The following is a 27,743-nucleotide window of genomic DNA, read 5'->3' on the forward strand; positions in this document are numbered from 1 at the left end:
CTTATTCTTTATTTGGAAAATAACGTTTACAAAACGTTTATGTTTCTTGAGAGTTACAAAAACACGGAAGGCACGGTGTACGAGTGGCACGTGGAAGGAAGTAATGGACGGGAGGGGGGACTCCCATGTAAAAGTGATGGGAATGCTCGTCGTCTCGCCTAGGGGGTGCAGGGTCAGGGGTGGATACAGGAGTTTCTTAGGAGAGGGTGCACCACAAAGGAATGATGTAACTGACTTTTTTTCTTTTTTGCAGAATACCAGTTCCTGCCGCAGGTCATCTCAGGAGGGGTGGTGGTAGTGCGAAACCCTTGCACCCTCCCCCTAGATCCGCCCCCAAATGATTTTTTCAATGTTTTTATTCGTCAAGGTCTTGCTTTGGGTTTTAAATGAAGAAATATATATAAAGACTGCTATGTGTTTTGGCGGTCAAGACGATCCAGCATGAAAAATGCCACCTTTTGGGGGTCAAAAAAAGCTTGAGCAATGCCCAAGGGGTTAATTCAAATTTTCTGACATGATCAGAATCCCCATTTCTTTCATGATCCGCGACCAGAATGAAAAGCGTAGTTAACTGATGCAGTAAATGGTTTCATGTGGCTATTGACTTCGGATCCAGCGGTCCGGGTTCACTGTGTTGTTTTCTTGGGGAAGACACTTAACTCCAACATTGCCTTTCTTTACGCAGCGATATATATCAATGGGGTACCGGGAAATTGTCAGGATAACCCTGACAATATACTGGGGACATGGTAAGTGAAGAGTGAAACGTATATTGTAGTGTCGTTTTCATGCGAAGTAGAGATACCGAGGGTGCGAAATTCAGTGTTCGTATGGGAATCAGATCATTTCTGAACTATTCATGGTGGGTGAGGAATTCACCCTTAGATCATGAGGTTCTCGAAAGCGTGCGCCAGAAAAAAAGGTCGTTGGTCCCTATCTTTTACTTTAAAAAGGGAAAGGGGGAATAAAGGTAAGCTTTTGGTGCTGCAATAAGATGGGGAGGGATAGCGATCCGGTAGAACAACCGGACCTCTCCCCTAGATCTGCTACTAGTAGAATTGTTTTGAAGCGTTCCATTGGGTTTTGAGTCTTCTATCTCAAGATCGAGTCTAAGTTTACTCCCCTGAATGGGATATGCTTGTCCTTCGCAGGCTATTTCCAAAGGAAATAAAATAATTGTGCTGTCTTCATGCTGCATGCCGGTAAGTATCTGGCTACGGTTTCCAACAATTGTCAGCACTTTACCTCGATGGGTCAGTAATATCACTGTTTATCAGTAGATGCTACAATAATGGAATTAAATGAACTCCCAATCATTGATAAGCAAGTTGTAATAATTTGCATGACATAAAAAATTACCTAGTGACATTATAACTTGTTTGAAAATACCCTTTATTTTAGCTTAAAGTTCTAATAATTTAAAAACAATCCTGCATGGTGACCGACCGCTTTTTTCATTGTTAAATGATGAAAAGCATTTTAGAAATAACCTACATAGTTATAAAAGTTCTACGGAGAGGTTCGAGCCACCTTAAACATACTTGAAATTTAAGGTGGCTTCGTAGGATTGTTTTAAACTTTGCAAAAAGTTGAATCTTAGCACGCTGATCATTACTCGACAATAAAAAATTAGGGTGGCCAAATTCGTTAATGCGTTATTAAAACTTACAGCTAAATCTAAGGGTGTTGTTTACAGGTTCTATTGTTGCTATGGTAACCTGGTATGTTAAGAAAATGACCATAACTTGTTCATTAGTGCTGAGGTATTTGACATCCACTGATAAACAGTGGTAGTATTGACCCAACAAAGTATATAAGAGCTGGAAATATTCATTTGAAACAGTTTTCAGCCACTCGGAAACACAAAACAGGACTACAAAACTGATAACATAACACTGCCCATGTTTATTCCCAAATTGTTTGGTATCCAAACATTTCTTTCAAAGTTAAAAACAAATCTTTCAGTCGTTTTCTCTTTTGTACTTACATTAAGCCAGCACGAATATCAAAGATTGAATAGTTTCATATCAAACCAGAGAGATAATTAATACTTAATACTGAACAATAGGAATCATAACTTACTTTACACGCGATTTGTACATCAATTTCTAATCATGACAAATATTGATTTGCTGTATACATTGCCAACATCAGACGGATGCGGAGTGGAATTGTCCAGTACAGTTCCAACTTGTACTCATTGTTGAGAGGTTTGTTCTGTTTCGCTCGGAAATAATTCACAACAATTGTTGACGTCACTTAGTTTACCCACCAACCTTACTACACAGATAGCTGTAAAACAAGCGATGTAAAATGACACACAAAAAACTTCATAACTGCAAAACTTTTTAAATGAAAGTTTTAAATGTTTTGGAATTGCGGAACTGAAAAAGTCATATTACATCCCTTGTTTTCAAACTTCTTTCAAATCCCCTCAGAAAAATAAGGAAAAAGTCACCCAAAACGCAGCAATACAACACGGCTTATTTTACAAGTTGGTTGGTTTACTGCAAACTGTTCAGTTCAAAAGGAATGAAATTCCATTTCTTGCCAAGAACCATATAGCATCGAGTTTTTTTATAAGTGACGTCTTACAATTGCATTTCAATGTTATTTTACAGCACGTTGACGCTGCGTGAACCTCTCACGGACGACCTCTTGAGCACAGCTTCCTCCACGGACTCTTCTTGAGGAAACCTGAACTGTTTGTTGTTAGGTCCTTTCCCCTTGTTTCCGAACTCGGAGTCCTTAGCCACGTCCTTGAAAGGAGGCTTGGTAGTGGCGGGGGGGGGTGGGGTGGCGGTGGGTGCAGGCGTTGATCCAGCGGCACCACCTGTAACAAAACAAGGTCATATAAATAAGAGAGCAACAAGGAAAGGGGAAAATTTTTACCAGTTCCTCTTTCTCTACATTTAAAATAACGCTAAATAGGTTGTGGATCACATGACATCCACAGAGATTTAAGCTTCTATTAAGTCTTTAGGTGAAACACAAATCAATTTTCGGTTTTGTTTCAGGACTCATTTTTGGTAGCACCTATCATTAGACAGTGGGGAACCCCGTATAGACCCCTTATGAATGTGGTGCTTGAAATTGAGCTTTGTTTCACTGAAAAGCGAGGTATAATCAAAACTCGACTCAGTCTCAAAGCACTGTGCCACTAAAAAGTAAATAACTCAATGATTAGAAAAAAAAGAGCAAATATTTCCAAGTATGCATTGCAAGGCGAATATAAATAAATTAATACTTGGCTCTGGGTTGTGTTTAGTTAAAAACAGTGTTTACCCTGATTGTCCATTGAGAAAGAAGAAAAAAGAAAATAGTCAACGAAGGGATTACCTTGCCAGCTGAGTTGATTATTGACCGAATTGTAAAGTAGAATTAATCTAAGCACCAAAATATAATTTTACCCCCACAATATGATCCATGTCAATAAACTGAATTGTTCCACTCTCCACATTTTCAACTTATGATTTACGCAATTGAAATTTCTGATGTATTTGCCCTAATTACTCCAAAAAATATGCCGAATACAGTAAATTTTAATTCGGTCACCGGCGTGGTCATTGAATATTGCACGTTTTTCGTTTTCAATTAAATTTGTGCTTGTAATTGCTGATTAGTGAAAAAGGATATTGTAGTTTTTGCATACAGAGCGAAATTTAAAAACGTTTAATTTAAAAAAAATAGTGATTGGTTCAAACGCAGAGGCATTTCTTCTCAGTCAAAAATATTTCAATCTGCTGCTGATTGGTTGAGCGCTTGTTTCCGAGTTTGACCTTTAAACTGCAGTTACATTATAAAAAATAGGTCACCAAGGGTGACATGAGTCTAATGCCGTATGGCATAGTGATACAGATTGCGCGGTTTTCGTAAGCCGGTTAAAATTGGTTAGAGGTTTGTGTTCGGGAGTTTAATTTAAAATGCTTATAGCAAGCTAGGGGCATCGTGGATGATTATGGATGAAAACGAAACAGTCATAAATGTTATATGCTTCACAAAATTTAAAGTATGAACAGGAGTTGATGTTACTTCTTCCGTATTGTCCGTAAAAGCAGAAACGATTAAACATTTGGACAAGATTGCGTGACGATTTACAAAAAGCATGTTCATTACAACAAGGGTTGAAGAACTTCACATCGTTTTCTTTCAGATTTTTCACCATTTTGATGATGACTCTTGAAACAGATTTTGCAATAAAAGCACTTGAAATAGTGACTGTTACTCCATTGTACTGTAAGCACTTAGTGACAGATTTTCCTAAAAACGGGTGTAAATGCTCACGTCAATATAATGATGACCTTTTGAACGCTGGAAACTAGGCAATTATTATCGAGCTACCATACACAGGAGCGAAGACTGTTTATCATGATGTACAAATTTCGCGAATCATCACTTCCATATCAATGTAACCATTTTATGATTTTTCTAGCTGTAAGAAGAACTTAAGATCTCTGAGAGTCGTAAAAGCATGAAATTCGATTTCAGTGTATGGCAAAGGCCGGGACAGTGTAATACTGCAAAGCGGCCAAACAAACGCATTTTGATTTAGTCGCGTAACTTGATTTACATTTATCCATGTACATCTTTTATTTTTGAAGGTTTGCACTGTAAAGAAAAAAAGAAAAAAAGAAAAGAAAAAATTGGTCAAAATTCGAATGACTTAAATACAAAAACCGAGGTAAAGTTTTCTATTTTTTAAAACAAAATAAATATTTGGTCGCATTGTGTAAATAAACGCGAGTCGCCGTCGAAATATTTTTTCTCAAAGACGAAAACACAAGTGCTTAACTGAACTGAAAACGAAGATTTATTTTCACAAAAAGCTTACAAATGTCTTAACTGGAAAATTATTTCGTCCTGTTCAAGTGTTGAATAATCGTGACTTGAGAAAGAACTTTTAATTATGCGTGGGAACACGTGTCGCTGATTGGCTGTTTTTAATTGAAACTAATCGTGCGTGTCCGTACGGAGTCCGTTCTTGCAGCTGATCATTGTTTTCTACATTACAGCGAACGATTATCGATCCCGAACCATTCCCTTGGGATTGCTAACAGCTTTTTTCATATAACAAAGAGTCTAATGCGCATGCGCAGAGCGCACGCAAGCATTAGACTCAAAAATGAATGAAACTCGACTTATAGCCTTATGCTGAAAACTAAGTTTGATTACATTTTAATCGAACGAGGTAACAAAAGATCATTCATGTCAATTTTGCTCTGATTAAAGCTCTAGTTTCAGTAGACAACGAAGAATGAATCAGCATGATTTTACTCCACTAAAGAAAGAGAAGAATTTGTTTGTAGATATTGGTAAAAAGACAGGTCCTAATTATACGAAAGAAAAACTACTCTGATCATTCCTTTGGACCTGTTGTTCACGCGACACTGATCTTACATACAGATAAATAAATTTTGGCTGGTTTGAGTTTGAGGTTATACTCTCATGTTCGGGACAGTTGGTGCTTTGGTTTTCTGGACGTGACTACCAGTTCTTAAAAATTTGTTATATAATTGTATCCCTTAACTGTACTTGGGTTTATGCCTTTATGAAGATAACAATTTTATGATGCTTAGCAGCACATAATCACAGTAGAGAGTGGGTGCTTAATCGAGAAAAAAGAAAATAAAGGATTGTAGAGAACACTCAACTCAGCTAGAGGGTAACCCTACTACGGACCAATCGTTTTCTCGGTTTACGCGAAAAATGCTCCTTGCTTTTAGACTTGACCTAACTTAAATAAACTATTTAAGAAAAAAGAAAAGGAAGACTACAGACATGCTTACTTAATACTGCCTATATTTATTTTCATGCAAGTTGTTTTTTATGCACTTCTTTCAAATTAAAAGTATAGCTTCTACTGTATACTAAACATCAATTAAAAACCACAAGAACAGTTATAAATCATAGCTTAATATACACGCGATATGTACATATATTTTCTGATCAACATGACTTTTCATCCTGATAACAAACGGATGATGCTAGAGTGAAATCATCGTCCATTGAAGTTCCGTGTGGAATCTTTTTAACTTGTGTCCATTTGTGAGAAGTAGCTTTGTTCCAGTCGCAGGTTTCACAGCAATTGATGACGTCACTCAGTTAACCCAGTTAGTCCACCAATCTTGTTTATAAACGAATTATTATCAAAATGATAAAGAATAAAATTGCTCAGTGTATTTGATTGCCTGAAGGGCCAGCAGCAAGTGGCTTTGAATTGATGCGATAAGTAAGATAACGAAGAAAAGACACTCAACAGTGTAGCAAATTAAAACATGGCTTAACTTTCACCGTAAACAATTTACAGCAAAAGATTTTCAAAAGCAAAGAAGTCTTCCATTTCTAGTGCACAAGTATACTTCCATCGAACTTGGTCGCGTAAGTGACGTCATACAATCGTGTTGTCAATGTTATTCTATAGCACATTGACGCTTCGTATTCCTCTCGCAAACGTTTTCTAGAGGACAGCTTCCTCCACCGATTGTTCTTCAGGATGATTGAACCTGTTCCTTGGGCCCATTCCTTTTTGTCCGGGTGCTTCATCTCCAAAGACGTCGCTATGGTAATCAGGATATCGAGGAGGTGGTGGCGGTGGGGTTGGATGGAAGACGTTACCTTTCAAACAAGATTCATTTAACACATGCATACACCTTCACTTCTACAGTCGAGGAACAAATACCGTTTCTGGCATGTCTTCGTTGAAACACTCGTAAAGTTTCCGAGTTTTATCATCCAATCAAAGAATAGTGCGAGCACACGAGAGTGCCTCGAAAGTTGTCACGTCATCGTGTCTTGATCAGTTGCTTAGCAACTTCAAAATAAAAATGCTGTCTCAGTTCGGTCTTGCCATCAACTGGTACTTTTCTCCCCGACTGTCTAAGTGGTATTTACGCTAACTTGAGAAAGAGGAAACTGTTTATTTAGGAGTTAAATACATAGATGTTTTGTGTGAGCTGGAAAACTTTAGTTTTTGAACATTATACAGACGTCAAACATGACTAAATGAAAAGACTACCTGGTAGACACATTTTTGCCAAAGCTTCGATCTCAGCCTTGTTTAGAGCGTAGTTGTAGATCCTGAATTCATCGATAAATCCCATAAGAGGACGGCCAGCCTTGTGGTCACCGATCCCAGCACGCGACAGCCAATCACGTGAGAGCAGTCCTCCACCGATGGTCATGTTACGAAGCTCACCGTTGACGTAAATCTTGGCCTTGCCAGTGGCTGAGTCGTAGGTGCCTGCAATGTGAGTCCATTGATCTGGAAAAGAAGCGAGAACAGATGAAATGGAGGGGGCGTTGCACCAAAGACGTTTCGGGTGGTGGGGCAGAAGGTAAGTGTTTATCTGGGCTATACAATCGTCTACGTGAAGTTTGGGATGGAGTACGAGTGGGGACTTTTTGATCTCAGCGGTACAAAATTGAAACTCCAATAAAACCATAAAAAATCAACATCTAGGAATCCTTTTGGCGCAATGTATAGCATAGAGACCTTGTTCATCACAATTTGAACCATTTTTTGTCCGGTTTGTGGTTTTCTTTGATTTCCATGACAGGACAGAAAAACTTGAATTTGTTTCTGTAGGGAAAACAGGTGGTTTTAGAATCTCCATTCTCTGTAAATAAATGAACCTTAACCTAACAAGGCACTCACCTTTCTGGACTTGCTTTCCCTCAGCGGTGCAACTGAAGATGATGTGCTGGGTCTCATTCCTGTGGAACCAACGCACTGAACCGTAGTTCACCTCGAAGTGAAACTGTCCGCACTGGTGACTGATGCCAATGGTATCAAACACAGATCGGCTACCTTCGATGTCCTTCAAGTTAATGAAAGCAGCTACTGTTACTCCCTCTCTTGGTTTGGCCTGAAAGGTGTCGCCGTGGAAAAGAATATCGCCACAGTAGGTATAAGCTGCGTTTCCACATTTGCTTTGAGGAAAGTTAACAACAATGGCACCGTCTTGCATGTAGCCATTGTTGGCGTAGCCAGAGGAATCTTCAACCACGTTTCCTTTGGTAGCATTGAACTGTATATGTCCTACGAGGCGCTCTTTTATGGGAAAGAAAATCATTTCAGTTTGAAATAAAAACTATTGACTTGGCATCAAATTCTTCTTATTCTTGTTCATGCACTCTCTACAATACTCGTTTCGAGAATTTGATTTAAAATCGAAATTTTTGCTGATGTGACTCCTTTTCTCAGGAAGACCTGCCAGTCTGAACTCTATACCTCTTGATCACTGTGATACGAAATTGATGCTCTACCAACTGAGCTATAAAACCACTGGAAGTACAAAAAAGGGGGGAAGGAGCCTTATTTCACCCATTATGATTGATGATAGCATAGTTAGTCTAATTATGATGATAGGTCAATAAAAAATGAATTGAAAATGCTTTCGGAGGTATGATGTATACTTACTGTCGAGGGCCATGTCAGGCGTAGATGGGCTGACAACCACGCTAGGAATTCCCTGCTTTTTGGATAAGAACTGGCCTGGTTTGGGATGCCGACATGAAGCCAGTGCACCTGTGATGAAATGTACCATCGAAATGAATCAGAGGTCATATTTAATAGTTAGGCAAAAACTGTTGCATGCATGTTGCATCCATTCATACACGCGAAACTCAATTTATCAATGGCGTTTTCCTAATTACTCCAAAGCTAAACTTTTCACTGGGAAAAATCCAAACTTGACAAATTAACAAGTTTGTAGATGTTTAGTTTTATTCGACTAAACTAGCTCTTAGACGAAGCAAGATCCTTCTGTTGAAAGAGTTTCGGATGATAGCTTTAGTATAAAGATGAGATACATTTTTGAACAGCCCTCTTTTCTGTACTTATCTTGACCGTTTCTATGAGAGGCACAGAAAACGAAGAGAAGGAAAAGAAAAAGGCACAGGCAAAATTTCAAATTTTCATGTTTTGTGCTGATGTTGGAGTTTTCTGCATCGTTATTTTTATTTTGTCTGAAAAACTCAGCAGACTATCATAATTCTTTGCGAGTTATGCCTTGTCGATTAAATCATGTTTTTTGATTGAATTTCAACGCATATACGATGGCTTCATGAGAAAATTATAAGACCTTATAAGAAAAAACTGGCAAAATATGGCGTAAGCACGTGTTCACCAACAGAATTACGACTTTGACCTGCAGAGGTCAGCAGTCTTGACCATTACGTCACGGTGTGTGATTTTAACAAGCAGGTAACGGTATTGTTTAAAAAACATGAAATCACCCGCCAATGATTCTGCTTGTCAACTGCAAATAATAATTTTTTCTTATCTAGCAATTTAATGTTACAAAAAATAATTTCCTTGTTATGAAAACAACGCCATTTCGAGGGAAGCTTTCTAATTGCTTCAAATAAAAAACTGTTACATTTAGCTTGTTTTTTTGTCCCATTGAAGCCACGAAATTGGTGAATCCTGGCAACAAAAGTGCATACAATCGTCTTGACAAATAGACTGCCCTACTAAATTGTCTCTAAATATTCTTCAAATAGAAATTCAAAGCACTTGCTTAGCGTCTGAACGTCGCAATACGTTGTTATAAAAATGTAGACTGTGATTTTGCAGACATCATGAATCTCAGCGACACAAAATCTTCACTCGAGAGCCTAGTCAGTGAATGTCGAGGTATCCACCTATTCCCAATTTTCCGTTCTATTCGTAAAATGGAATTGAAGCTCTAAAAACAGAATTCCCTTCACAAAAATCCACAACAGTTCCAGAATTCACAAAAGTTCCTAGGCTGCACATTGATCGCCATTTATGCCCCGAGGCTTCCAGGCCAGAAGTGAACCAGTTCGCACCTCATATTTTTCAGGCTTTAATCGAAAGAACGATTACTAAACCCATTCCATGATATTAATAGTTTTAGTTTTAATTAAAGCTATGTTGGTGGGTGTATAGAAAATAGAAAACGTTAAGATACTTCTATGACTTCTATGGCAAGATCTTTGACGTCTTCTGCTAAATTAAATTCTTTAAACTCCGTGCAATGTGCAGGTGCCTGGATTTTGCGAAATCGCGGCTTGGTCTTTTACTACTATTTACAAGTCCTTGAGATATAGTAAGGCAGATAATAGACAGTTTCATAAACAATATTATTACAGTTAAGGAACAATATCCATTATACGAAGCTTCAACGAGATTGCCACAAATGTGCTGTCAAGATTACCAGCTCAACTTTACGATTTACACTCGTCGAATTTAAGGTACCATAAAAGATATATTACTTCGTTCAGTCGATGTCGAAGTCGATAGATAAAAGTGCTACCGTTGCTAAAAGATCTTTGAATTAAATCAGGCTGGGATATCGATAAACGAAGGGGAAAAAATCCTGTTAAAGGCCATAGGCATTCGACCAGATTCATATTCTCAAAAAACAATTCAACTCCCCGACGAAAAAATGACAAAAAAAGTTACTCGGTGAGCAGGAGACCTAATCTATAATTTGCGACGTTCGTCTCAACAAACTTCTAGACGAGCGTTTGTTGTTATTTTATTACAAGATATTTATAACTGACAAATACGAAATATATTAAATGAACAAGCCAATCCTCAAGAAATATGACTACAGCAGTACTTACCACTTATGGTTAGAGCTAAAACGAAGACAAGTCTCTCCATCCTTCCTAAAAAAAAAAACGAAAGAAATTTCAAAATTGTATCAATCAAACAGACAAATGTTTTGCCTTTCTACAGAAAAAACAAAACTTAATTACCAACTGGTGTAATACCCGATCGAAAATCAAAATGTTATGAAGGATTAAGATAAATATTGACTAACAATTGTCCGTCTGCCGTCGTGCTGTAAACGCCGTATAAGCACGCTGCTCGAAGGTATCGACTACAAGAGCTGATACCTGCCTTCCTGTGATGTTTAGAGTGTGAGAGGTTAAGTACGATTTACAGTTACGTCAGTGGAAAATCCCTGTTTCTATAACCACGAAGGTTTCCACAAAGAACAACAAGGATGCTTGTAACAGGTAGAGAGCAGGTTGAAACCAAAACCTATCACAAGCCAGAAACATGGGGAGAGATACAAAAACAGAAATCGGACGATTCCGAGCTTGTCTTACCTTGCGAAACAACCAAACCCCTAAAAAAGTCCTTGACGAACTTTGTTGATGGAACCAAAATGGTTTACAGTTTCTGGTTTCCTTATTTGACGTGTCTTATCTGGGAGTCTTATTTAATCAACTACACATTCCAAAGTCATGACCCGGGCATTCGCTCACTTACCTTGCATGAATATTTCACAGCAAATGTCAGGAAAGGTGTCGCTTGCTTAAAGAGAAAATTCTCACCAAAAATCTCGTGAAAAAAATAAAAAGAAAGCTGCAATGACAGTTAAGTTTTTTAGACATCATTTAGTGCCTTAAAATTTTGTTCGGCTATCTTTAGCGTTTCTGTCAGCGGTGTGTTCAAAAATTATACGCTGCAGGTTCAACCACCCAGCAATTCTTTCAACTAACAAGGGGCGACAGATTGTTGACACCACCAGTCAAATACTCTCTATGAAGTAGCCGCCTTTGTTCTTTTTAAACAAATGAGAAATAGCGCACATGCGAAACACCAACTTTTAAAGTGGTGAAATAGAAAACAGTCTACAAGAAAAAGGCGCGATGCCATTTAGGGTTCTCTTCATTTTTGTCACAGCAAAGACCAACTGCACTTATTAATGTTTCAAACGTTTATCGATGTGTTCTTTACCGGGTTCATTTCTTTATTTTTTCACGCTTTCTGTGAAGCAGATGTGTTTAAAATCTCTTAATCGTTTGATCTTGAGCTCTGGAGTTAAGTTAGTGCAAAGTTACACCAGTTAATTTGCAATAAACGAAATCAATGACTGCTCAGTGATTCCAAACAGGTTGTTTACATTGTGAGCAGGTAGGTCATAGACCGTTCTGGGACATAGAAAAGGTTTTTAGCTCTTTCAGTGATTTTGTTTAACGGATATTTCCATCTCTGTGTTCGACACCATTCTCTACATTTGTTTTCTTACTAATGACAGCTATTTGCCGGGATTCTCAATAGGGGTGTGCACGTGGTTTTTGTCTCAGGATTGTTTAGTTTTTCAAATCTATTCAAGCCCGGATTTAAAACTCACAAAAATAAAATAAAGACAGTCAATAGAAGTACTGAAAATTAAACTGCGATTAAACAAGGATAGGTTAAGAAGAGTGATTTACAAGTTACTTGTCAACTTGCTTTACTAAACAATGCATGACATCTTCTGCGCGTGCGACACCTCTTTGTGTGAAGGTCTGTCGTGTTCTTCATGCCATAACTTACCTGACCTTCTCTCTCTTTTAGCACCTTTTCCTCAGTTTTTTCCTCGTCAAACGATGGTTTTGTCTAAATTTAAAGAAACAACTCAACTTGACTTTTTTAAAAATTGGTTGCTGGTTTCTTTGTTGCCGGTTTAAAGTAGTCAGGAGCCCTTTGATTGCTCCTCGTTTAGTAGAGCGACTAAGCCGCCATATTGCAGGCGAGGTCGCTAATTTCTGCCTTCACATAACAATTGTTGCGACCAGATAAGACAGTGACCAGATAGGATACTACGTAGCAAATGGTTTTAGTTAAGGACTAGAGATGTTCAGTAATTGGAGGCAGGGAAAGCAGCCATCTCACTATTAAGGGTATTAAGCGAAAGTTGCTTAGCCTGCGTTTATTGAGTAGACGCACGAGGGGCGTTTGAAGAACACAAGATCATTATTAATAGTTGCTCGATATAGTATTTGAGATAACGGAATGTGTTTTCGTACTCGGGGAGAAGCAATGATTTAATTGAGATAAGCAACGATTTACTATTTGAGGTTAAAGCAACTACTTAAAATAACATTTCACATTAGTTACTATTTTGTGTTAGCCTGGGATCAAGGGAACAATTCCGTACATTGAACGAAAAAACCGAACGAAATAAGAAGTGCGTTCCTTTGTGATGATCCGGTTCAGGATCAATGATCCAAGATCGATCGTATCTTGATGTATCAATGGTACAAGTACCGGTGAATCCTTGTCTAGAGTGGATTCATTGGCCCCATTGATACACCATGATCCGAGTGATCTTAGATCATTGATCCTGATCAGGAACATTCTAAAGAACTGCACCCAAAATCTGTACCTTTTAGATTTGAGCATGGTAGCATTTGATGCTGAAATTTTTATTAACTTTGATCAGAAAAAACTGTTCGACAGCGCAACTCTTAAAAGACAGTGATAAATCATATTTTTCTCTTGTATTTTTTGTTTATTTATTTAGCTGCATATTTGTTGGTTTTGGCTATACCAAATTCACGAAATGTTGAAGCTTTTTACCTACAAGCTTATAATAATTATACTCTAACTCTGGTATATATCTTCTTTTTACAATAGTCAACCTACAAAAAACTTTAGCATAGCTAGTATTACTAAATTGAAGTACACGAAGTCGCCTTTGATATTAATCCTAAGTAAGTGATCATGAGTTTATTTGTGCTATTTTATTGGGCATTTAAAGCTCATGTTTTTATACATGCCTAGGAAGAATCTCAAATGCGACGGGGACGTCCGTGAAAAATTTTGCAAAGTCCCCTAATGGTAGCAAGATCTAATTTTGAATGGCAGGGCTGAGGTTCATTTAAGAGGGCAACTCTTTCTTTGATAAGATTCATAAAACATTCACCTTCTGTAGTTGCACTAAATTTACAGCAATAAATTTTTGTTTGAAGGCCATTCGTGAAGCACTAGCGTATGCATTCCAGAAAAGGGGACATACTGCTGGAACTTCTCTTTGACGTAAAGCATTCTATTTTCAATTCTTTTAGTATATTGTAAAATTATTTATGCTACCTATCAATCTTTTAATGATTCACACAAATGTTTTTGGTTATTGTTTGTTTTGTCAAAGAGTTATACTTGGCACGCAGTAATAATGACACATTTTAACGCGAGAACTGCATATTGACTTGATCGAATTTTACCAAGGGAAGTAGGTAATTATAAGTACTGAAAATTTACAAGTACATGACTAATATGAGTGTCAAATAATATGCGTATATTATTAATTCTTGTCTATGTACTCGGTCGTGAATTAAATGTTACCTGCAAAACAACATTTTATTTTTCAAGAGAAACGGCTTCTCGATTCTCCTTTTGTTTCCGCTATTTTTATGCTCGTCAACCGGTGCAAGCTTTTTTTGGTGAAAATGCTCACAGACTACAGTCCTCGCTTTGTCAATGTTCAGTTTAAACTGAACAGTGTTTTAGATCTGGTGTTCATCTTCGCCTTCAGCCTCGTCATAACTTTTCTTGCTGTAGTTACGTTTGGACAAAGCGTTCTCACTTCTCATAACAGAAGGCACCGTCTGTTGTCGTGAAGACGAAGAGCTTGCTACCCTTTGAGGAATAAAAGCTGACAGTTTCGAGCAGCAGCATCTGGCCAGCACCCTTTTAAATCCCTGGCGGTAGTTCTCACTGAAGATGGCGTAGAGCGCTGGATTGATAGCGCAACTGGCACGCATGAGTATCTCACACGCGAAGTAAAGAGATTCCGAAATCACAGCTTGTTGGAAGAAGTACATGAAGGTAGCGATCTGTAATGGTAGCCAGGATATGATAAACACCACTACTACCGTAATAAGCATTTTCACGACCTTCCTCCGTGAATTACGCCGCTTCAGCAGATTCTTGGATTCCTCTCTTTCGGTTTCTCCAGGTGCCTTCATGTGCCACAGATGACGACAAATCACCGTGTATAACACAGTTATAATACAGATCGGAAGACAAAACACCACACAGAATAAAACTAGCGCGTAGTTCTTAGGCGCTGTTTCATTGTCAAATGCTGGCGCCCAGTTTTCGTTGCAGGTCAGACTCCCGTCGTCATCTTCAATCACTCGTAATGAAAAGAGCATTGGCGCTGCCACGGCAATGGAAGTTACCCAGATGACGGCTATGATCCAGTTAAAGACACGTTTGTTGATGATGCGTTTCAGCGGCATCAAAATGGCGAAGAATCGATCAAAAGCGATGGCAGCTAAAGTGAGAACCGAAACAGGAACAAGCATGTACTGGCCGAAGTTGACAACCTGGCAAAAGAAGATGCCGAGCCCGCGGTTACTCATAGCCCAGCTGTAGCCTTCAAAAATCATAACGAACAAGGGAGGCATGGCAACTACGGTGTAGAGTATGTCTGCGCATGCCATGTTCACGATTAGGAAATTGGTTACGGTGCGCATGCGGAGACTCTGCAGGACGACACAGATCACCAGGGAGTTACCGAAGAACGAGCCTATCATTACCAGCACGGCCGTAATTGTCTCGATGATCTGAATTGAGACATTTGTTGGCGCAGTTTCCGATGTGCCGCCGGAGATACTTTGGGACATCACACTTGAGTTATTCATTCTCCTCCTGCAGAGTAAACATTTGACCAAAAATGTCATACATTTTAAAACTACATGTTAATTCTATTTGCACAGTTGCCCTATACCTCTTTGCTTCCTTACATCTAAAAGGTTCGAACTCTGCAAGCAGTAGGAATGCAATTTTGAAATTGAAAATTGCAAACGGTTCTGAAATCCATTCTGATGATAACTATATAAAACCGGTCCTTTTTGCCCTTTCAACCAAACATTTCCATTACCAGTGACTGACGAGTATTCAAAACATACAAGCGCTTGTTGAATAAGATACACCATGCGATCTATTCAACAAAAGATATTGGGCAATAAAAGAGAAAGATAAATATAACAACGCCCAACAATAAAAATTAAAATATAACGAACAAAAAAACCTGTCAACACTATGAGAGAGAGTTTTAAAACATATAATTATCATTCAAGAATCATAATTATCATTCAAGTACTAAAGTTCATTATTCAGCGATGTGTCATTTTTCTTATTGATAAAACGAACTGGACGAAAAGTAGAAGGAATCGAAAAATAGTAAAACAGTAAAACAGTCCAGTTGCACATAATTATATTAGCTCGATGGAAGGTGAAATTATCGAACGAAAATACTCATTCTGCGCAACATGTCTTTGAAAAACTCAGTGCACTGTTTGACAGCCTTCATAATGCATAATATTTCTCTGTGAATTAAATCACGAGAAACAGATTTTCCGGACTGCTTGGTCATTTTAAAAAGTACTAAAATGGTCATATATAACTAAAGGTGTCACATGTCAGGATTAATAACAATCAACTTCTGTTCGTGTAATTTTGGCACTTCATTTGTGCTTCCTACATTGATGGCTTCATCGTATGAAGTGTACATAATGACAAATTTAGGTGTTTAGACACTATAACGCTCTTAAACCTTACGTCAATATATTTGGCTAAAAACATTTCTGCTTCCCAAATTGTCTTTTTATTGTAAACAGTACAAAATACCCTTGGCCTTGTCCCCCATATTTCCTGTGGCAAAGCCATTTTCACTTCCTTGATTGTCCACTTTATTGGGTCAGAAGAGCCATCATGACGTTAAAAAATTGCCATTTTTGTTTTCTTTCCTAACCATCGAGTATAATTCTTGACATATTAAACAATTAGTTTATTAGTGACACAAATAAATGAGATTTCCTTTACGAATAGATTTCAGATAGGTTCTTTATGATGAACTTACGTCGTTGTCTCTTTTTCTTGTCCGATGCAAATGAATCAAAACATTGCGTATAAAGATTTTTTCCCCGGCCATTCAAAATTGAAAATTTAATAATATTAAAAATATTAGGTACTCTTGCTGGACTTTTAGGATCATGCTGAGAGTGTATCTCAAAAATTTAACATTTGCATCTCAAGAATTTTCTCAGTGAACAGTAAATACTAACAACTATCAAATGGAAGCTGGTTTCATTTACACTGTCAGGATTTTTGTTCAGTATTGTTGTAATTTCTTGCTTAGTCTCCCCGACTTCAACTATAATTACACGGACATACTCAAACCGATAATCTTTAAAATATATGCTTTAAAATAATCTTTAAAATAACCGATAATCTTTTAAGTAACAAGGACATTATATTTCTGAAGATAATACACTTCTAAAAGTACCCTACTAACATTAAACAGTAGCCATTTCCGCAGCGGGCAAGCTTAATCTGAAAAATAAAGGGAAATCCTGGCTCTTTCTTTTACATCTTCATGCATCTCTCGACACGATTTTTAATCTATTTAACGATAGCAGCTAACTTAAATGAAAGCTTGAACTGCATGTATAGCTTTGTACTGAAATAAATTTCTGCTGACTTATTATCTCCACTGACCGTACATATTTTTCTTCTAGTTCGTCCCAACATACCTTAAAACTATAAAACATTAGCCACAATCATGTATAAATCAAATCTTACCTGAAATTTTGCGAGCAAAGGACGAGACGTGATGTTCGCGGAGTTCGAAATTTTCTCTATTCAGGTAGGTAATAAATAAATCCTTCCTGATGGGTTTAGGGTTACTGCTTCCTGAGAATTATGGCAGTAATTAGGAGTGTTTGCTGCTTTTATATAGCTGCGTAAGTCACTGGACAAGTGCAAATGTTTTCTTAAATCTCAATGATAAATAAGCGGTTGTGAAATAAGTGGATATCTGTCATATGGTATAAATGTCCGTGTCCTAAAAAAACAGAGGAAATGAAGCAACATTAATAATACAAAAGCCATTTTCTTTCCGCTTTCTTTAAGGTAAAAGATCTTTTGTCAGTTTGTCAGGCGTGGTACTGTCTGCTGTCAGATGTCAAATTGGGTATTATACTTATCTCCACGCACCAATATTCCAAAAATTTATCTTGCCTTTTTTTATAGACACGTATATTTTATTTTGCCAATTACAGAAGCTTGAATTTTTCAAAGGGCCAGCTTGTTTATTTTCAAATTTGTATTACAGCGGTAGATGTCATTTCCTTCTAGTTGGAAAAAACATGGGCAGCTTTTTGAAATCGAAACAAAACAGACTGTTGTCATGTAAATTTACAAGCAAGGTTGAAAAAATTACAAATCTTTATTGAATGGTTATCTCGCATCACAGATAAAAGAAGGAACTTAATAAATAGAAAAGCTAACATCGATTCAAACTAATATTACTGTAAATGAGTTATATTTGTATTTATGTTTTTGATGTTAATGAATGGTCCGGAAAATGAACAGTACTGGCCTAGAAAATAAAAGAAAAAGGCCCTATTGACATAAACATGTATGTTGCGTTATTTGAACATTAGACTTTTTACAATAAATAAACTATTTCATTTTCTTTGGCAAACTTTTTCGTTATGCCATGTCCGTGTGTTGAAGGACGCTAAAAGAAAACAGATCGAAGTAAGAGAGCCTGAATTCTTGGAATCCTTGTTTCCAAGATCTTAGTCTGTTTCCAAGATCTTAGTCCATCAAAAACTCAACATTTATTCTATCTAGCAATTGACACATATATCACACTTTTTATGGGTTTATTAGGTTGGTCAGCAAATCAAAAATGACATACTATTAATAACTTGACAGTCGAGTTTAGAGCACGTAGTTTGGATGTCATTGTTTCTCACCAGTGCAAACTTTGAATTTGCCTTGAATTTTAGATTAATTATTAATTCACTTTAAGTTTTACCTTTCCATGTGTTTAGCGTTTTTCTGAACTATACTTTACGTTAAAAGTCATGTACCTATTTAATGAGTCAAATTATTTAGTAGAATATAATAAAACATTCACAGAAAATATGATCTTTTTGTTTTCAGAATTTTGTGCTTTTTCCATTTTGTGCCAGCTGCAGACAGGCATAGTTTTCGTTACATTTGCAATAAACGAATTTGGTCAAAGGTATGTTTTTTAATCTTTTAATCTAAAAGATCTTTAAAATCTTGTTTCTGTTGAAAAATTAGCTGAGTAAGTAAACAGCAGTAGCTCTTTCTGTAGCAATATTGTATTTTCTTTTAAATATTTTTTTTATTAACTGGCAAGAAATTGCATGCTTCGTCAAATAAACATTCACACCGTGAAACACCTTCGTATTCCTTAAAAAAAAATTCCGTTTAAATTTCTCTAAAGTCACTATTAGCCAGAAAAAGTAAACAAATTCATTCCAAAGAGTTAGAATTTCCATGTTTGTCTTTTAACTCCAAATATCTGCAACAATGACCGGATAAAAGACGAATAACATGTTTAATTTGATCTCGTTTCTATAAAACTAGTCCATATGTATATCATGCACGTACAAGCCGAAACAAATCATTGAAATAAACTGTTCTTGAGGTTTTTTCTTTGGTCTTGAGTTTATGTTATTTCCACTTAACGGTTTTCAAACGTTTATTACAACTTGACTACCATTTTGGTTTTCGGTGAGATATTTTATTCACATTTTATCACCAGCCTTGTTATTATTTATAAGACGAAGTGACTGATATATATTAAACGGGCATCCTTACTAATTATAAGATTGAAAAGAAACGTCGGCATTTTTTCTTTGAGACAAAAACGGAAATTACACCCTCGTCATCTACAAAACAATGCAGCGAGCAAAATGTGAAAAGGTGACTTTTCTAAAATTCCTCCGAGGAGCAATAAATGCGTCTTACTTGCTTACGCCCTGATCCAAGGTAGTGTTAATTAAAATATCAGTTGCAAAATAAAAACGCGTTACTAAAGAAGCTGTTGCCGGCTGCAGCCCATCATCCGTGTCATTCAGATTTTAGTGGGATTAAAAGTGGATCATGACTCGGAAAATAAATAAATTATACCTTTATTTTTTCACGGTAGTATTTAAACCTAGAAGCTTGTGAGGCCGTGTATTCCCGATTGAATAAGAAATTTAGAAGTGTTGGTTTTTGTGAAAGAAAATCTGAGAACTCAGAGAAAAACCCTCGGAGGAAGGACGAGAACCAACAATAAACTTAACCCACATATGAGGCTGGGTTCTGGATCGATTCGAACCCGGCCACATTGGTGGGAAGCAAGCGCTATTCTGTTGCGCCATCCCTGCTTCCCAAGTTGCCTCCCAGTGGAAGCTCGGGACAGTTCAATGGTCAGTCAGACCTAAAGTCATGTAGCTTCTGCAAAATAACTAATAAAAAGTAATGCTACTGCTTTAAAGCAAATAAGGTTTGAGTGACGAACATATTAAGTTAAATACAATTTGAGAATAAGCTCATGTTCATTCTTTGGCCAACACTTTTTTAGTTTTTTTTTTTCAATTTGTTTCATATTTCATTTTTGAAAAAAATATATTTAATTCTTCTTACCTAGTAAAATATCTTAATTAAAAAAGCCTTTATCTCCAGATGTCAGCATTCAAATTCTCCTTACTGGTCTCTGGACACTTTGCATAGTATTAGTTTGGAGAACTCGATAATATATCACACTTTCTTCTTAGTAATCGATGTTGATATTGGAGTTTCAATCGTAAAATGGAAATAAAGAAAGTTATTTCAGTCATTTTAGTTTCTACGCCTTTTCTATTCGAAATTATGTCCTTTTCGCGAAAATTACTGGAAGCTCGCGGAAAAAGAATAAGCCAAAAAGGTTTTGTCTGATCTACAAAAAACAATACTCAATAGTGTGTCTTGTTTAATTTCAGTCGCCATCATTCTAGACTTTGTGTCTGAAATGTCTTTCTGCTATTCAGAGCACTTATGTCTAAGAATGCCTTAAACCCAGCTACGGAAGTAAAATTAATGATCTACTCTGAAAAACAGTGTTACTTCAACTCCCCTTTCCCACTCCCCGGCTTTTCCGTTTACAAGGAAAAATACAAGGTTCAATATAACAAAGTGCCGTCAGTCGCTTACTAAACGACGGAAAATAAAATTGCAAAGTACCTTAGTTTTGGGAATAAGTGCGACTGTCCGCTTAAGAGTAGTGTTGAGAGACTCAGAGACTGTTTCGGTGATTGAGGTTTACACCGACTGAGTGGTAAAGTACAAGGAAAATTTATGAAAAAGGCAAGATGGTGCTCTCGAAAACTTAAGCCAATTTTTTTTAGTTTGCTTTGCGTGATTTGTCGCAATTTTCCTTAATTTTGATCCATTTTCGTTCTATTGTCACTTCGAATTGAATACCATTTTGTTTTCGGTGAGATATTTTATTCACATTTTATTTTTTTATTTGTTTTGAAACCAATCGCCTTCGCACTTAAATTAAAGCACATTTAGATGTTTATTTTCAAATTTGCTAGTGAAAGCGTGAGATAAGGCACATATCATTTTGGTCAACTTCACATTTTCTAATAAATCACTTCTCTTTTATTGTTTACAAAAAAAAATTAGCACTGACAAATTGAGCTTATTGGCCTCGTTTTACAGCGTTGTAAGGTACAGTGACAAAAAAGGGACAATGACAGAAAAAAAAATATTTCCTTGCGTGCTAAAGCCTTACCTTGCTGCATCAATCACCCAATCAAGATGAAAAAGCCCCCTCAAGTTCAAAATGCACTTCAAAATGCTAGTTCTTCAAGTAACCATATTAAAAGTAAGAGGGATTTCATTTTTTTCGGCGTACTGAATACGGAATAAGCTGCAGCATGTGTGGGATTTTAAAAATAAAATACACGCGTATTGTCTGTAAGGCTAAAATTCTCCAGTTAGACACCCTCCATAGAAGAACCTCTTCAGCCTAAAATTTGGAAATAGGTTCTTATTTTCTAAAATCAGGGCCGTAACTAGACCTTTGCCATAGTCGGGGCAAGATCTTGATAGTCGGTTCTGGGGGGCATGCCCTCAGAAAAGTTTGAAATCTGGAAGCTCTGAATCTCTTTAAGAGACATTTTCATGAGGTCTTTTTTTGACAAAAATCAATCTTGTTCAACTGGGGATTAGTTTTTCAACAAAACATATCTTGCTTTTAATTTTGGAAAAAAATTAAGACAACGAGGCAAGTGCCACGTCTTGCCTCTTGCTAGTTACGGCCCTGCTAAAATGGATTAAACATGTTTACTTTTAGGGAAATAAGAAAAGTCAACATTTTAAATCCTCTTTGAGACACCTTGGAGCCTTATCACTCCAGTTGCAATGTAAATGCCAAGTTGAAAATCATAAAATATTATTATTGATACAATTACAGGAAAGGATATGCAAATTTTATATACAGGCTGGATACCACTAAAAATTCTGTTAGCAACATTGTGAATTTTTTTAAAGAAATAAGAACCCATTTAAAACCTAAAATAGCCTAGATCGGTACTAATAACCATTTATGTAAGAACCTTTTTAGAATAACTAGGGAAAATGTAGGTTCTTATTCGTGGGTTTTAACTGTGTTGGCAGGATAGAGGGCATGAATACAGAGAAAATCATGATCCTGTTACGGAGCCTTGTCTCGAAGGCCTTTAGACAAGGAGACATGGCTTCCGCTCTGGAAAACTGTTCCCGTGACCTGTCCCATAACAGAATTCGTGTTGTATGTTAAAACTACTAGAACCACGTTATCCCGACAACGATTTTTTAACCAGGTTTCAGTCTTAACACGCAAACAGACTACAAACAAAAAACGAACGGATAGAGGACATTTCAATGGTTCAACAAACGAAAACGGATGGGCGCGTTTTTGGTTGATCTAGCGAACGCAAACACCCAACACACGCAAATGCAAATGTTCTATTGTCGTTGCGGAGATTTCTTATTGATTGATATGGGAAGCAAACGAAAACATCGAACTGGAAATTAATTTATCTTTTCAACTTTTGCACACACAACAGAAAACCAACTCTAACAAAACACATTTTCGAGGTCAAACGAAAATCGCTGTAGTAGAGACACACTGTAAGCCTTATTTTTTTGGCCATTTTTTGATGTCTAACCGTTTATGAACTATGGACTCAAACTCGTTTCAAAAATGGTTTTTCTTCGATGGGCACGTGCAAACTGTTAGCCGAAATGATATTTATGATTCCCACAGGATGAGTGTCCGCCTGGTACGTTCTGGTTTAAGTCGCTGCTTGACTATTTTCCTCAAAAATTGTCCGTTTCTGCTCCATTTAAGTGTTTTTATTGCATCGGTTACATACAGAATCATTTAATTTTGGCATTTTCGGTAACTCCATTCTGAGTCTGGATAACTTGATTTTTGTATAAATTTATTTAAACATTTTGTGAGTTTGATTAAATTACTTTTCAGTCATCAGCTGAACAAAACAATAAAGAGAGTGGGGTTTTATATTCATTTATACGGACGCCCACCGAATGTGTTTTTATTTTAAAATAAAGCTGTAAATAATCAAAGGCTCTTCGAGCAACCTCATGGTAATTCGATGGATGAAGTGCCGACCTCCGCATTTTTTTTAAATAAGTGTCCAATAAAGTAAAGCAATCTCACTTTGCTTTATTTTTCCACGTGAGTTGCGACATTGATGGCTCGTGCTTTCAGGGGTTGTAGCGCTATTCAGTTTTCACAACCAAAATATTTACCGGTTAGTGTATTACCTTTGATCCTTTTAAGCATTAAGTAAATTTGTTTTGTGAATATGTTTACTTTTCTGTCAGCACGTATAGCGTTATTTTTGAGCAGCGAAAAAAAATTGAGAGAAAAGATACGCCCGAGCACTTCGTGTATCTGCTCGAGTCAAAAAGATGAAAAACGGATGACGTGACACGAGGTGACGTGACGCGAAACAAAAACGTGCCGTGGATGTTGTGTTGACTAAAACACGTCACAAGGCGAGCGTAATAATTTTAACAGTTTTTAAGCGTAACTATATGTAGTTCATTGGTGCTATCAGTAATGTCACAATCTCACTTAATTTGCCTTCGAATGTTTTCTTGCGTGAATGGGTCATTGATAGTTTTTTTCTTCAAATAAGCGTTCAATAATGTAACACAATCTCACTTTATTTCCCTGTGAATTTCCTTGGGAATTGCGTCATTGATGGTTCGTGCTCTCAGGCTTCGTAGCGCGAATTCTATTTTATCACAAAAAATATTTAAGTGTAACCTTTGATCCTTTTTAGCATTAAGTAAATTTGTTTTGTGAATATGTTTACTTTTCTGCCAGCACGTATAGCGTTATTTTAAGCAGCCATTAAAATTTGAGAGAAAGATGCGCGTTTCTGCACGACTCAAAAAGATGAAGAACGGATGACGTGACACGAAGATGATGTGACGCGAAAAAAAAAACGTGCATGAATGTTGTGTTTACTAAAACGCGTCTTTGAATGTTTTCTTACGTGAATGGGTAATTGATAGCCTATGCTCTGAGGCTTCGTTGAGCGAATTCTTTTCTCTTTTATCACCAGAGGATAAGTGGAAGTGATCCTCTTTCGATTTGTTTTGTGAAATTCAATTTAGTTCCCTGAAAGAGAGATACCCTGGAACGAGGTTGAGATTTGATTGACATGTGCTGAATGCGTTTAAAGGACCTTTCTGTCAGCACGTTTCTCGTTTTAATGCTAAATTAATTGCGGTTTGATATCAGAATCGAGTGAGTGAGTGTTCGAGTGAGAAAATGCGGCCCATAACATAACCTCATTACCATTCGGTAAAAACTGTAAATTGTTTCTCAACTCTTCATGTCAATATCATCTGAGTTCATTAAGACTAAGTTAATGAAATTTAAAAGCGTTTGCCTCGATTGTTTTCGAGATTTAGGCGTTGATTTGGAAAAATTGACGCTTTATGCATTTGCGGTGACGTAGATCAGAAAACTGCCGAAACCCATTAACCGACAAAAAGAAAAGGAAAATTACAAATGAAATCTATTTAATACCTTTTAGGCAATATATTTACCCAGGATATAGGCCTAATGACAAAGTTCTAAGACGGTAATTTCCTTTCAAAACTGGTTTTATCTGCAAGTGAAATATTGAAGGCTAAAACAAATTACTTCTCTTTCATTCAATTCTACAGATTTGCTAAGATTTCAGATACTTAGGATGAAAAGCATAAATTATAATATACTGTCACATGCAGGCTTCAATGAGGCTTCAAGAGAAAAGTTTGGTCATTCAGAAGTTTCTGCGATTTGTCGTTTAACGAGAAGAATTTTTCAATAACTGATATTTTTTCCATTAAAATCGTGGCTTAAAAACTCAGGGCTTTTTTTATTTTTAGATAAAAAAGAGTCTTTTTTACTTCAATGATTGCTACATACAGTATCACAAACTAATTTTTGGGCTGCTATAGGATAAGCTGATAAAGCCGCAACACTGAACCAAAAGAAAAATGATTCCGTCCAGTTAAACATCAGTTTAGTCACGTTAAACAGACGTGGTCTTTCATTTGCAGTCATAGAATTTTAAGAAAAAAAAAGTACAATTCTTGACTTGTTTTCTTCATTTCCTACCATGCTTGTAAACAGTGCCGCGCTATTGAGTCGACATTAAAAGTAAAATTACAATTTTACGAAACGTTTCTAGTGAAATGAAGCGACACTTATAAAGCTATCGGCGACATGCGTTCGTCCACTGAAAAAAAGGAATCATGTTAAAAAGAAAAGAATAATGTTGCATGCATAGCCAGCAGCGTATAGTATTAGCTGGTAGTTGAGATCTACTTTCTTATCGCACACGTTTGCGCCACAAAGAATGACATTTCTTGAGGGCTTTCAGATATAAAGTCTTACTGTATTTTCAATATCTAATATTATTTGTGGTTTAGCAAAATTTTTCAAACCAGTTTGATTTGATTTGATTTTAAATTGTCTCGTATTGATTATCATCGTATGAAACAAAGGAAAATAAAGTCAAACTGATTTTAAAAAAATTGAACCAACGATAACTTTTAACCACAACATTTATGATTCATAGAAAAAAAAATCCCTTACTTGAAAAATTTGCCACTTATTATAAGATGCGCAACTGCCCAAACCAGCCTGATAGAGGTTTTTGGAGGATATGGATGGATTTGTCCCTAACTTGTTGTTTTTAATGAAGTTAAAAGCTCTGATCTCGTTTTGAGAGAAAAGGCTTCAAGTCAGCGGTTGTTCCAATAGTTCTTATCCGCTGTGAGTGGTAAAACCTAGAGACTGGTGCGAGTGATTGATAAACAACGGCCTCGATAACAAAGCTAAACAAAACGGCTCTTAACAAAAGCTACACAGCTGCATCATTTGGAGATTTGTTTGCCAGCACCAACTGAAATAGACTATGAAATTACAAGAAGTAAAGGGACGATGTGAAGACTGAAACAATTCGTGGGTATTTTGTTGTAGAAAGTGGTTCATGACCGCGAATTTTTTAATTCAGTTACATTCAGAACTTTCAGGTGTAATATATCTTAGGCACTGAATGGCAGAAAACATAGTATATTTTTTAAAAGGAAAAATAGACGGCATTTCCGACCGACAGGGCTGCTTAAAAATTTGCCTTTACAAGTATGCTGTGGGTTATAATTCACAAGCATGACAACAAGCATCCTTTCTTTGGCAAATTAAGGACCTGCTCTGAGGTTCGTTTAATCATCGGCCTTATTCTCAGCCCGGACAAAGACAAAAGGCTTAATTTACGGGGCATTGTATGTTTCGCTCAGTAGACATGTTAATTAAACAGTTTCACTGAACATGCAGAACATGTACCAGTTATAAAATGAAAAAAAAATTTAATCAGTTTCACTCTGTGATACAAGCGTACGTAGCGAGTAGTCACTAGTAATCAAAACTGATCAGCGAATGAAGTTGAACCTTTTCTGCCTTCAGGAAAGAATCTTGTGAAGTGAAGGCGGAGTTCGAAAACAGGCCCTGCATGTAATAAATTATTTTCGCCGAAAACACCCAGTGACTTTACAAAAAGTGTAGTCGTGCAATATTTCTTCGTATAACATAATCGGTCCCTAAAAGTAGCAAATGCCTTTCTTGCAAAGCGTTTCGGATGTGCAGTAGTTTCAGCTAGTTTCCACGGCTGCTTCAGTCGAAAATTAACAAAATAGTCTTCTTTTAAGTCTAAGCTAATGAAACGAGAGCTGCTTTGCAATCTTAACGTATCTTTGAAAATCTCCAAACAATAGAGACTGGAACAGCGGAAAGACAAGACAGCAAACACAAATTTTCTCTCCAATAAAGGAAACTGTGCAAAATTTATAGCGATAAAGCCATGTATAATGTCAAAATATAGATAAAAATAGGTCGTATAGATAAAAATGTTTATTTAAGAACTTACCTCCGTTTCCGTATGAAAGCCGTGCAACTTGATTCATTAGAAATGCAACATCTAACACTAATCTTTTCAAATTCATGTTATTACTTTGCGTGGTTTTCGTTTTATTAAAATTTACTTTGACTGCCGAGGAAACGACTGACCATGCAAGCGATAATAACAGTGAGTAATTACCAATTGTTTGTAATGCAGGAAACACCTGAGCAGGCAAAACGCTGGTCTTGAAAACTTATTGGCCAAAACGGGTGTTGATTACAAATTGACTGAATTGAAAAGTTTGGTGTCTTGTCAAAGGGACAAATATAAGAGCTATCATCAGTATGCCCAACCCCAAAACGCTTACACAATGAAAAGAAGATAAAACTCCTTTTCTCTTTTTGGATGACAATTGAGACAAAAGCATATTTTTAAAAAAAAAAACTTTACTTTTGGCCAAATAGCTTTTATAGAGCTTCCGATTTTCGTTGTCAGCGTCGTTGCTAGGTTACAGGTTTATAAGTTCTTGCTAAGTAAGCGCGGTGTGAAATGACAGTAATTACGATTAATCAATACTCATGAATACCGTCGAATTACTTTTAGCGCAAGGAGAGGAGGTGTCTTTTAATATCGAAACGTAGCGCGCGCGTGACCAGAAACGTTACTTTTGAAACTCTGTAAGCTATATAGAAAAACTATATTCATTCACAAGTCCTCTTAAC

At 36.8% G+C, this 27,743-nt stretch overlaps 3 protein-coding genes across 7 annotated transcripts in view; 1 reads left to right on the forward strand and 2 right to left on the reverse strand.

The window, feature by feature from the left end:
• Nucleotides 1-1,885: 1,885 nt before the first annotated feature.
• LOC144644288 (uncharacterized) lies at nucleotides 1,886-12,485 on the reverse strand. Of its 3 annotated transcripts, none has more exons than XM_078503742.1 (6): nucleotides 11,249-12,485; nucleotides 10,594-10,638; nucleotides 8,420-8,527; nucleotides 7,655-8,050; nucleotides 7,016-7,261; nucleotides 1,886-2,833 (listed from the first exon to the last, which is right to left on the reverse strand). In XM_078503742.1, the coding sequence occupies exons 1-6, from the start codon at nucleotides 11,253-11,255 to the stop codon at nucleotides 2,616-2,618; spliced, it is 1,020 nt and encodes a 339-aa protein (XP_078359868.1). In that variant the 5' UTR covers nucleotides 11,256-12,485; the 3' UTR covers nucleotides 1,886-2,615. The 3 variants fall into 3 exon arrangements, with proteins under 3 accessions (XP_078359868.1, XP_078359869.1, XP_078359870.1); XM_078503743.1 differs by lacking the exon at nucleotides 11,249-12,485 and adding an exon at nucleotides 11,086-11,200; XM_078503744.1 differs by lacking the exon at nucleotides 11,249-12,485 and adding an exon at nucleotides 10,794-11,061.
• Nucleotides 10,202-27,743, forward strand: part of LOC144644287 (uncharacterized) — a 28,453-nt gene continuing 10,911 nt past the window's right edge. Inside the window, exon 1 of the mRNA XM_078503741.1 lies at nucleotides 10,202-10,218. The gene's annotated coding sequence lies outside the window, so the exon portion shown is untranslated. The remainder of the gene's footprint in view (nucleotides 10,219-27,743) is intronic.
• Nucleotides 13,663-27,184, reverse strand: LOC144642017 (neuropeptide receptor 22-like). Of its 3 annotated transcripts, XM_078501017.1 has the most exons (3): nucleotides 27,049-27,184; nucleotides 17,339-17,600; nucleotides 13,663-15,403 (listed from the first exon to the last, which is right to left on the reverse strand). In XM_078501017.1, exon 3 carries the CDS (start codon nucleotides 15,394-15,396, stop codon nucleotides 14,254-14,256), a length of 1,143 nt encoding a protein of 380 aa, XP_078357143.1. In that variant the 5' UTR covers nucleotides 15,397-15,403; nucleotides 17,339-17,600; nucleotides 27,049-27,184; the 3' UTR covers nucleotides 13,663-14,253. The 3 variants fall into 3 exon arrangements, with proteins under 3 accessions (XP_078357143.1, XP_078357145.1, XP_078357144.1); XM_078501019.1 differs by lacking the exon at nucleotides 17,339-17,600 and having other exon boundaries at nucleotides 27,049-27,148; XM_078501018.1 differs by lacking the exons at nucleotides 17,339-17,600; nucleotides 27,049-27,184 and adding an exon at nucleotides 20,786-20,856.

The sequence above is a fragment of the Oculina patagonica genome, chromosome 2, assembly GCF_052425735.1.
Source record: "Oculina patagonica isolate OP01 chromosome 2, crgOcupat, whole genome shotgun sequence".
Classification (NCBI taxonomy): domain Eukaryota; kingdom Metazoa; phylum Cnidaria; class Anthozoa; order Scleractinia; family Oculinidae; genus Oculina; species Oculina patagonica.

Bases quoted from the DNA above. Each gene is read 5' to 3' on its own strand.
- LOC144644288 (XM_078503742.1), bottom strand. The intron at 8,528-10,593 runs GTAAGTACTGCT...ATTTCATCACAG, and splicing joins TTTAGCTCTAACCATAAGTG to GTGCACTGGCTTCATGTCGG. The intron at 7,262-7,654 runs GTGAGTGCCTTG...CTTCTTTTCCAG, and splicing joins GGGAAAGCAAGTCCAGAAAG to ATCAATGGACTCACATTGCA.
- LOC144642017 (XM_078501017.1), bottom strand. From the start codon at position 15,396: ATGAATAACTCAAGTGTGATGTCCCAAAGTATCTCCGGCGGCACATCG.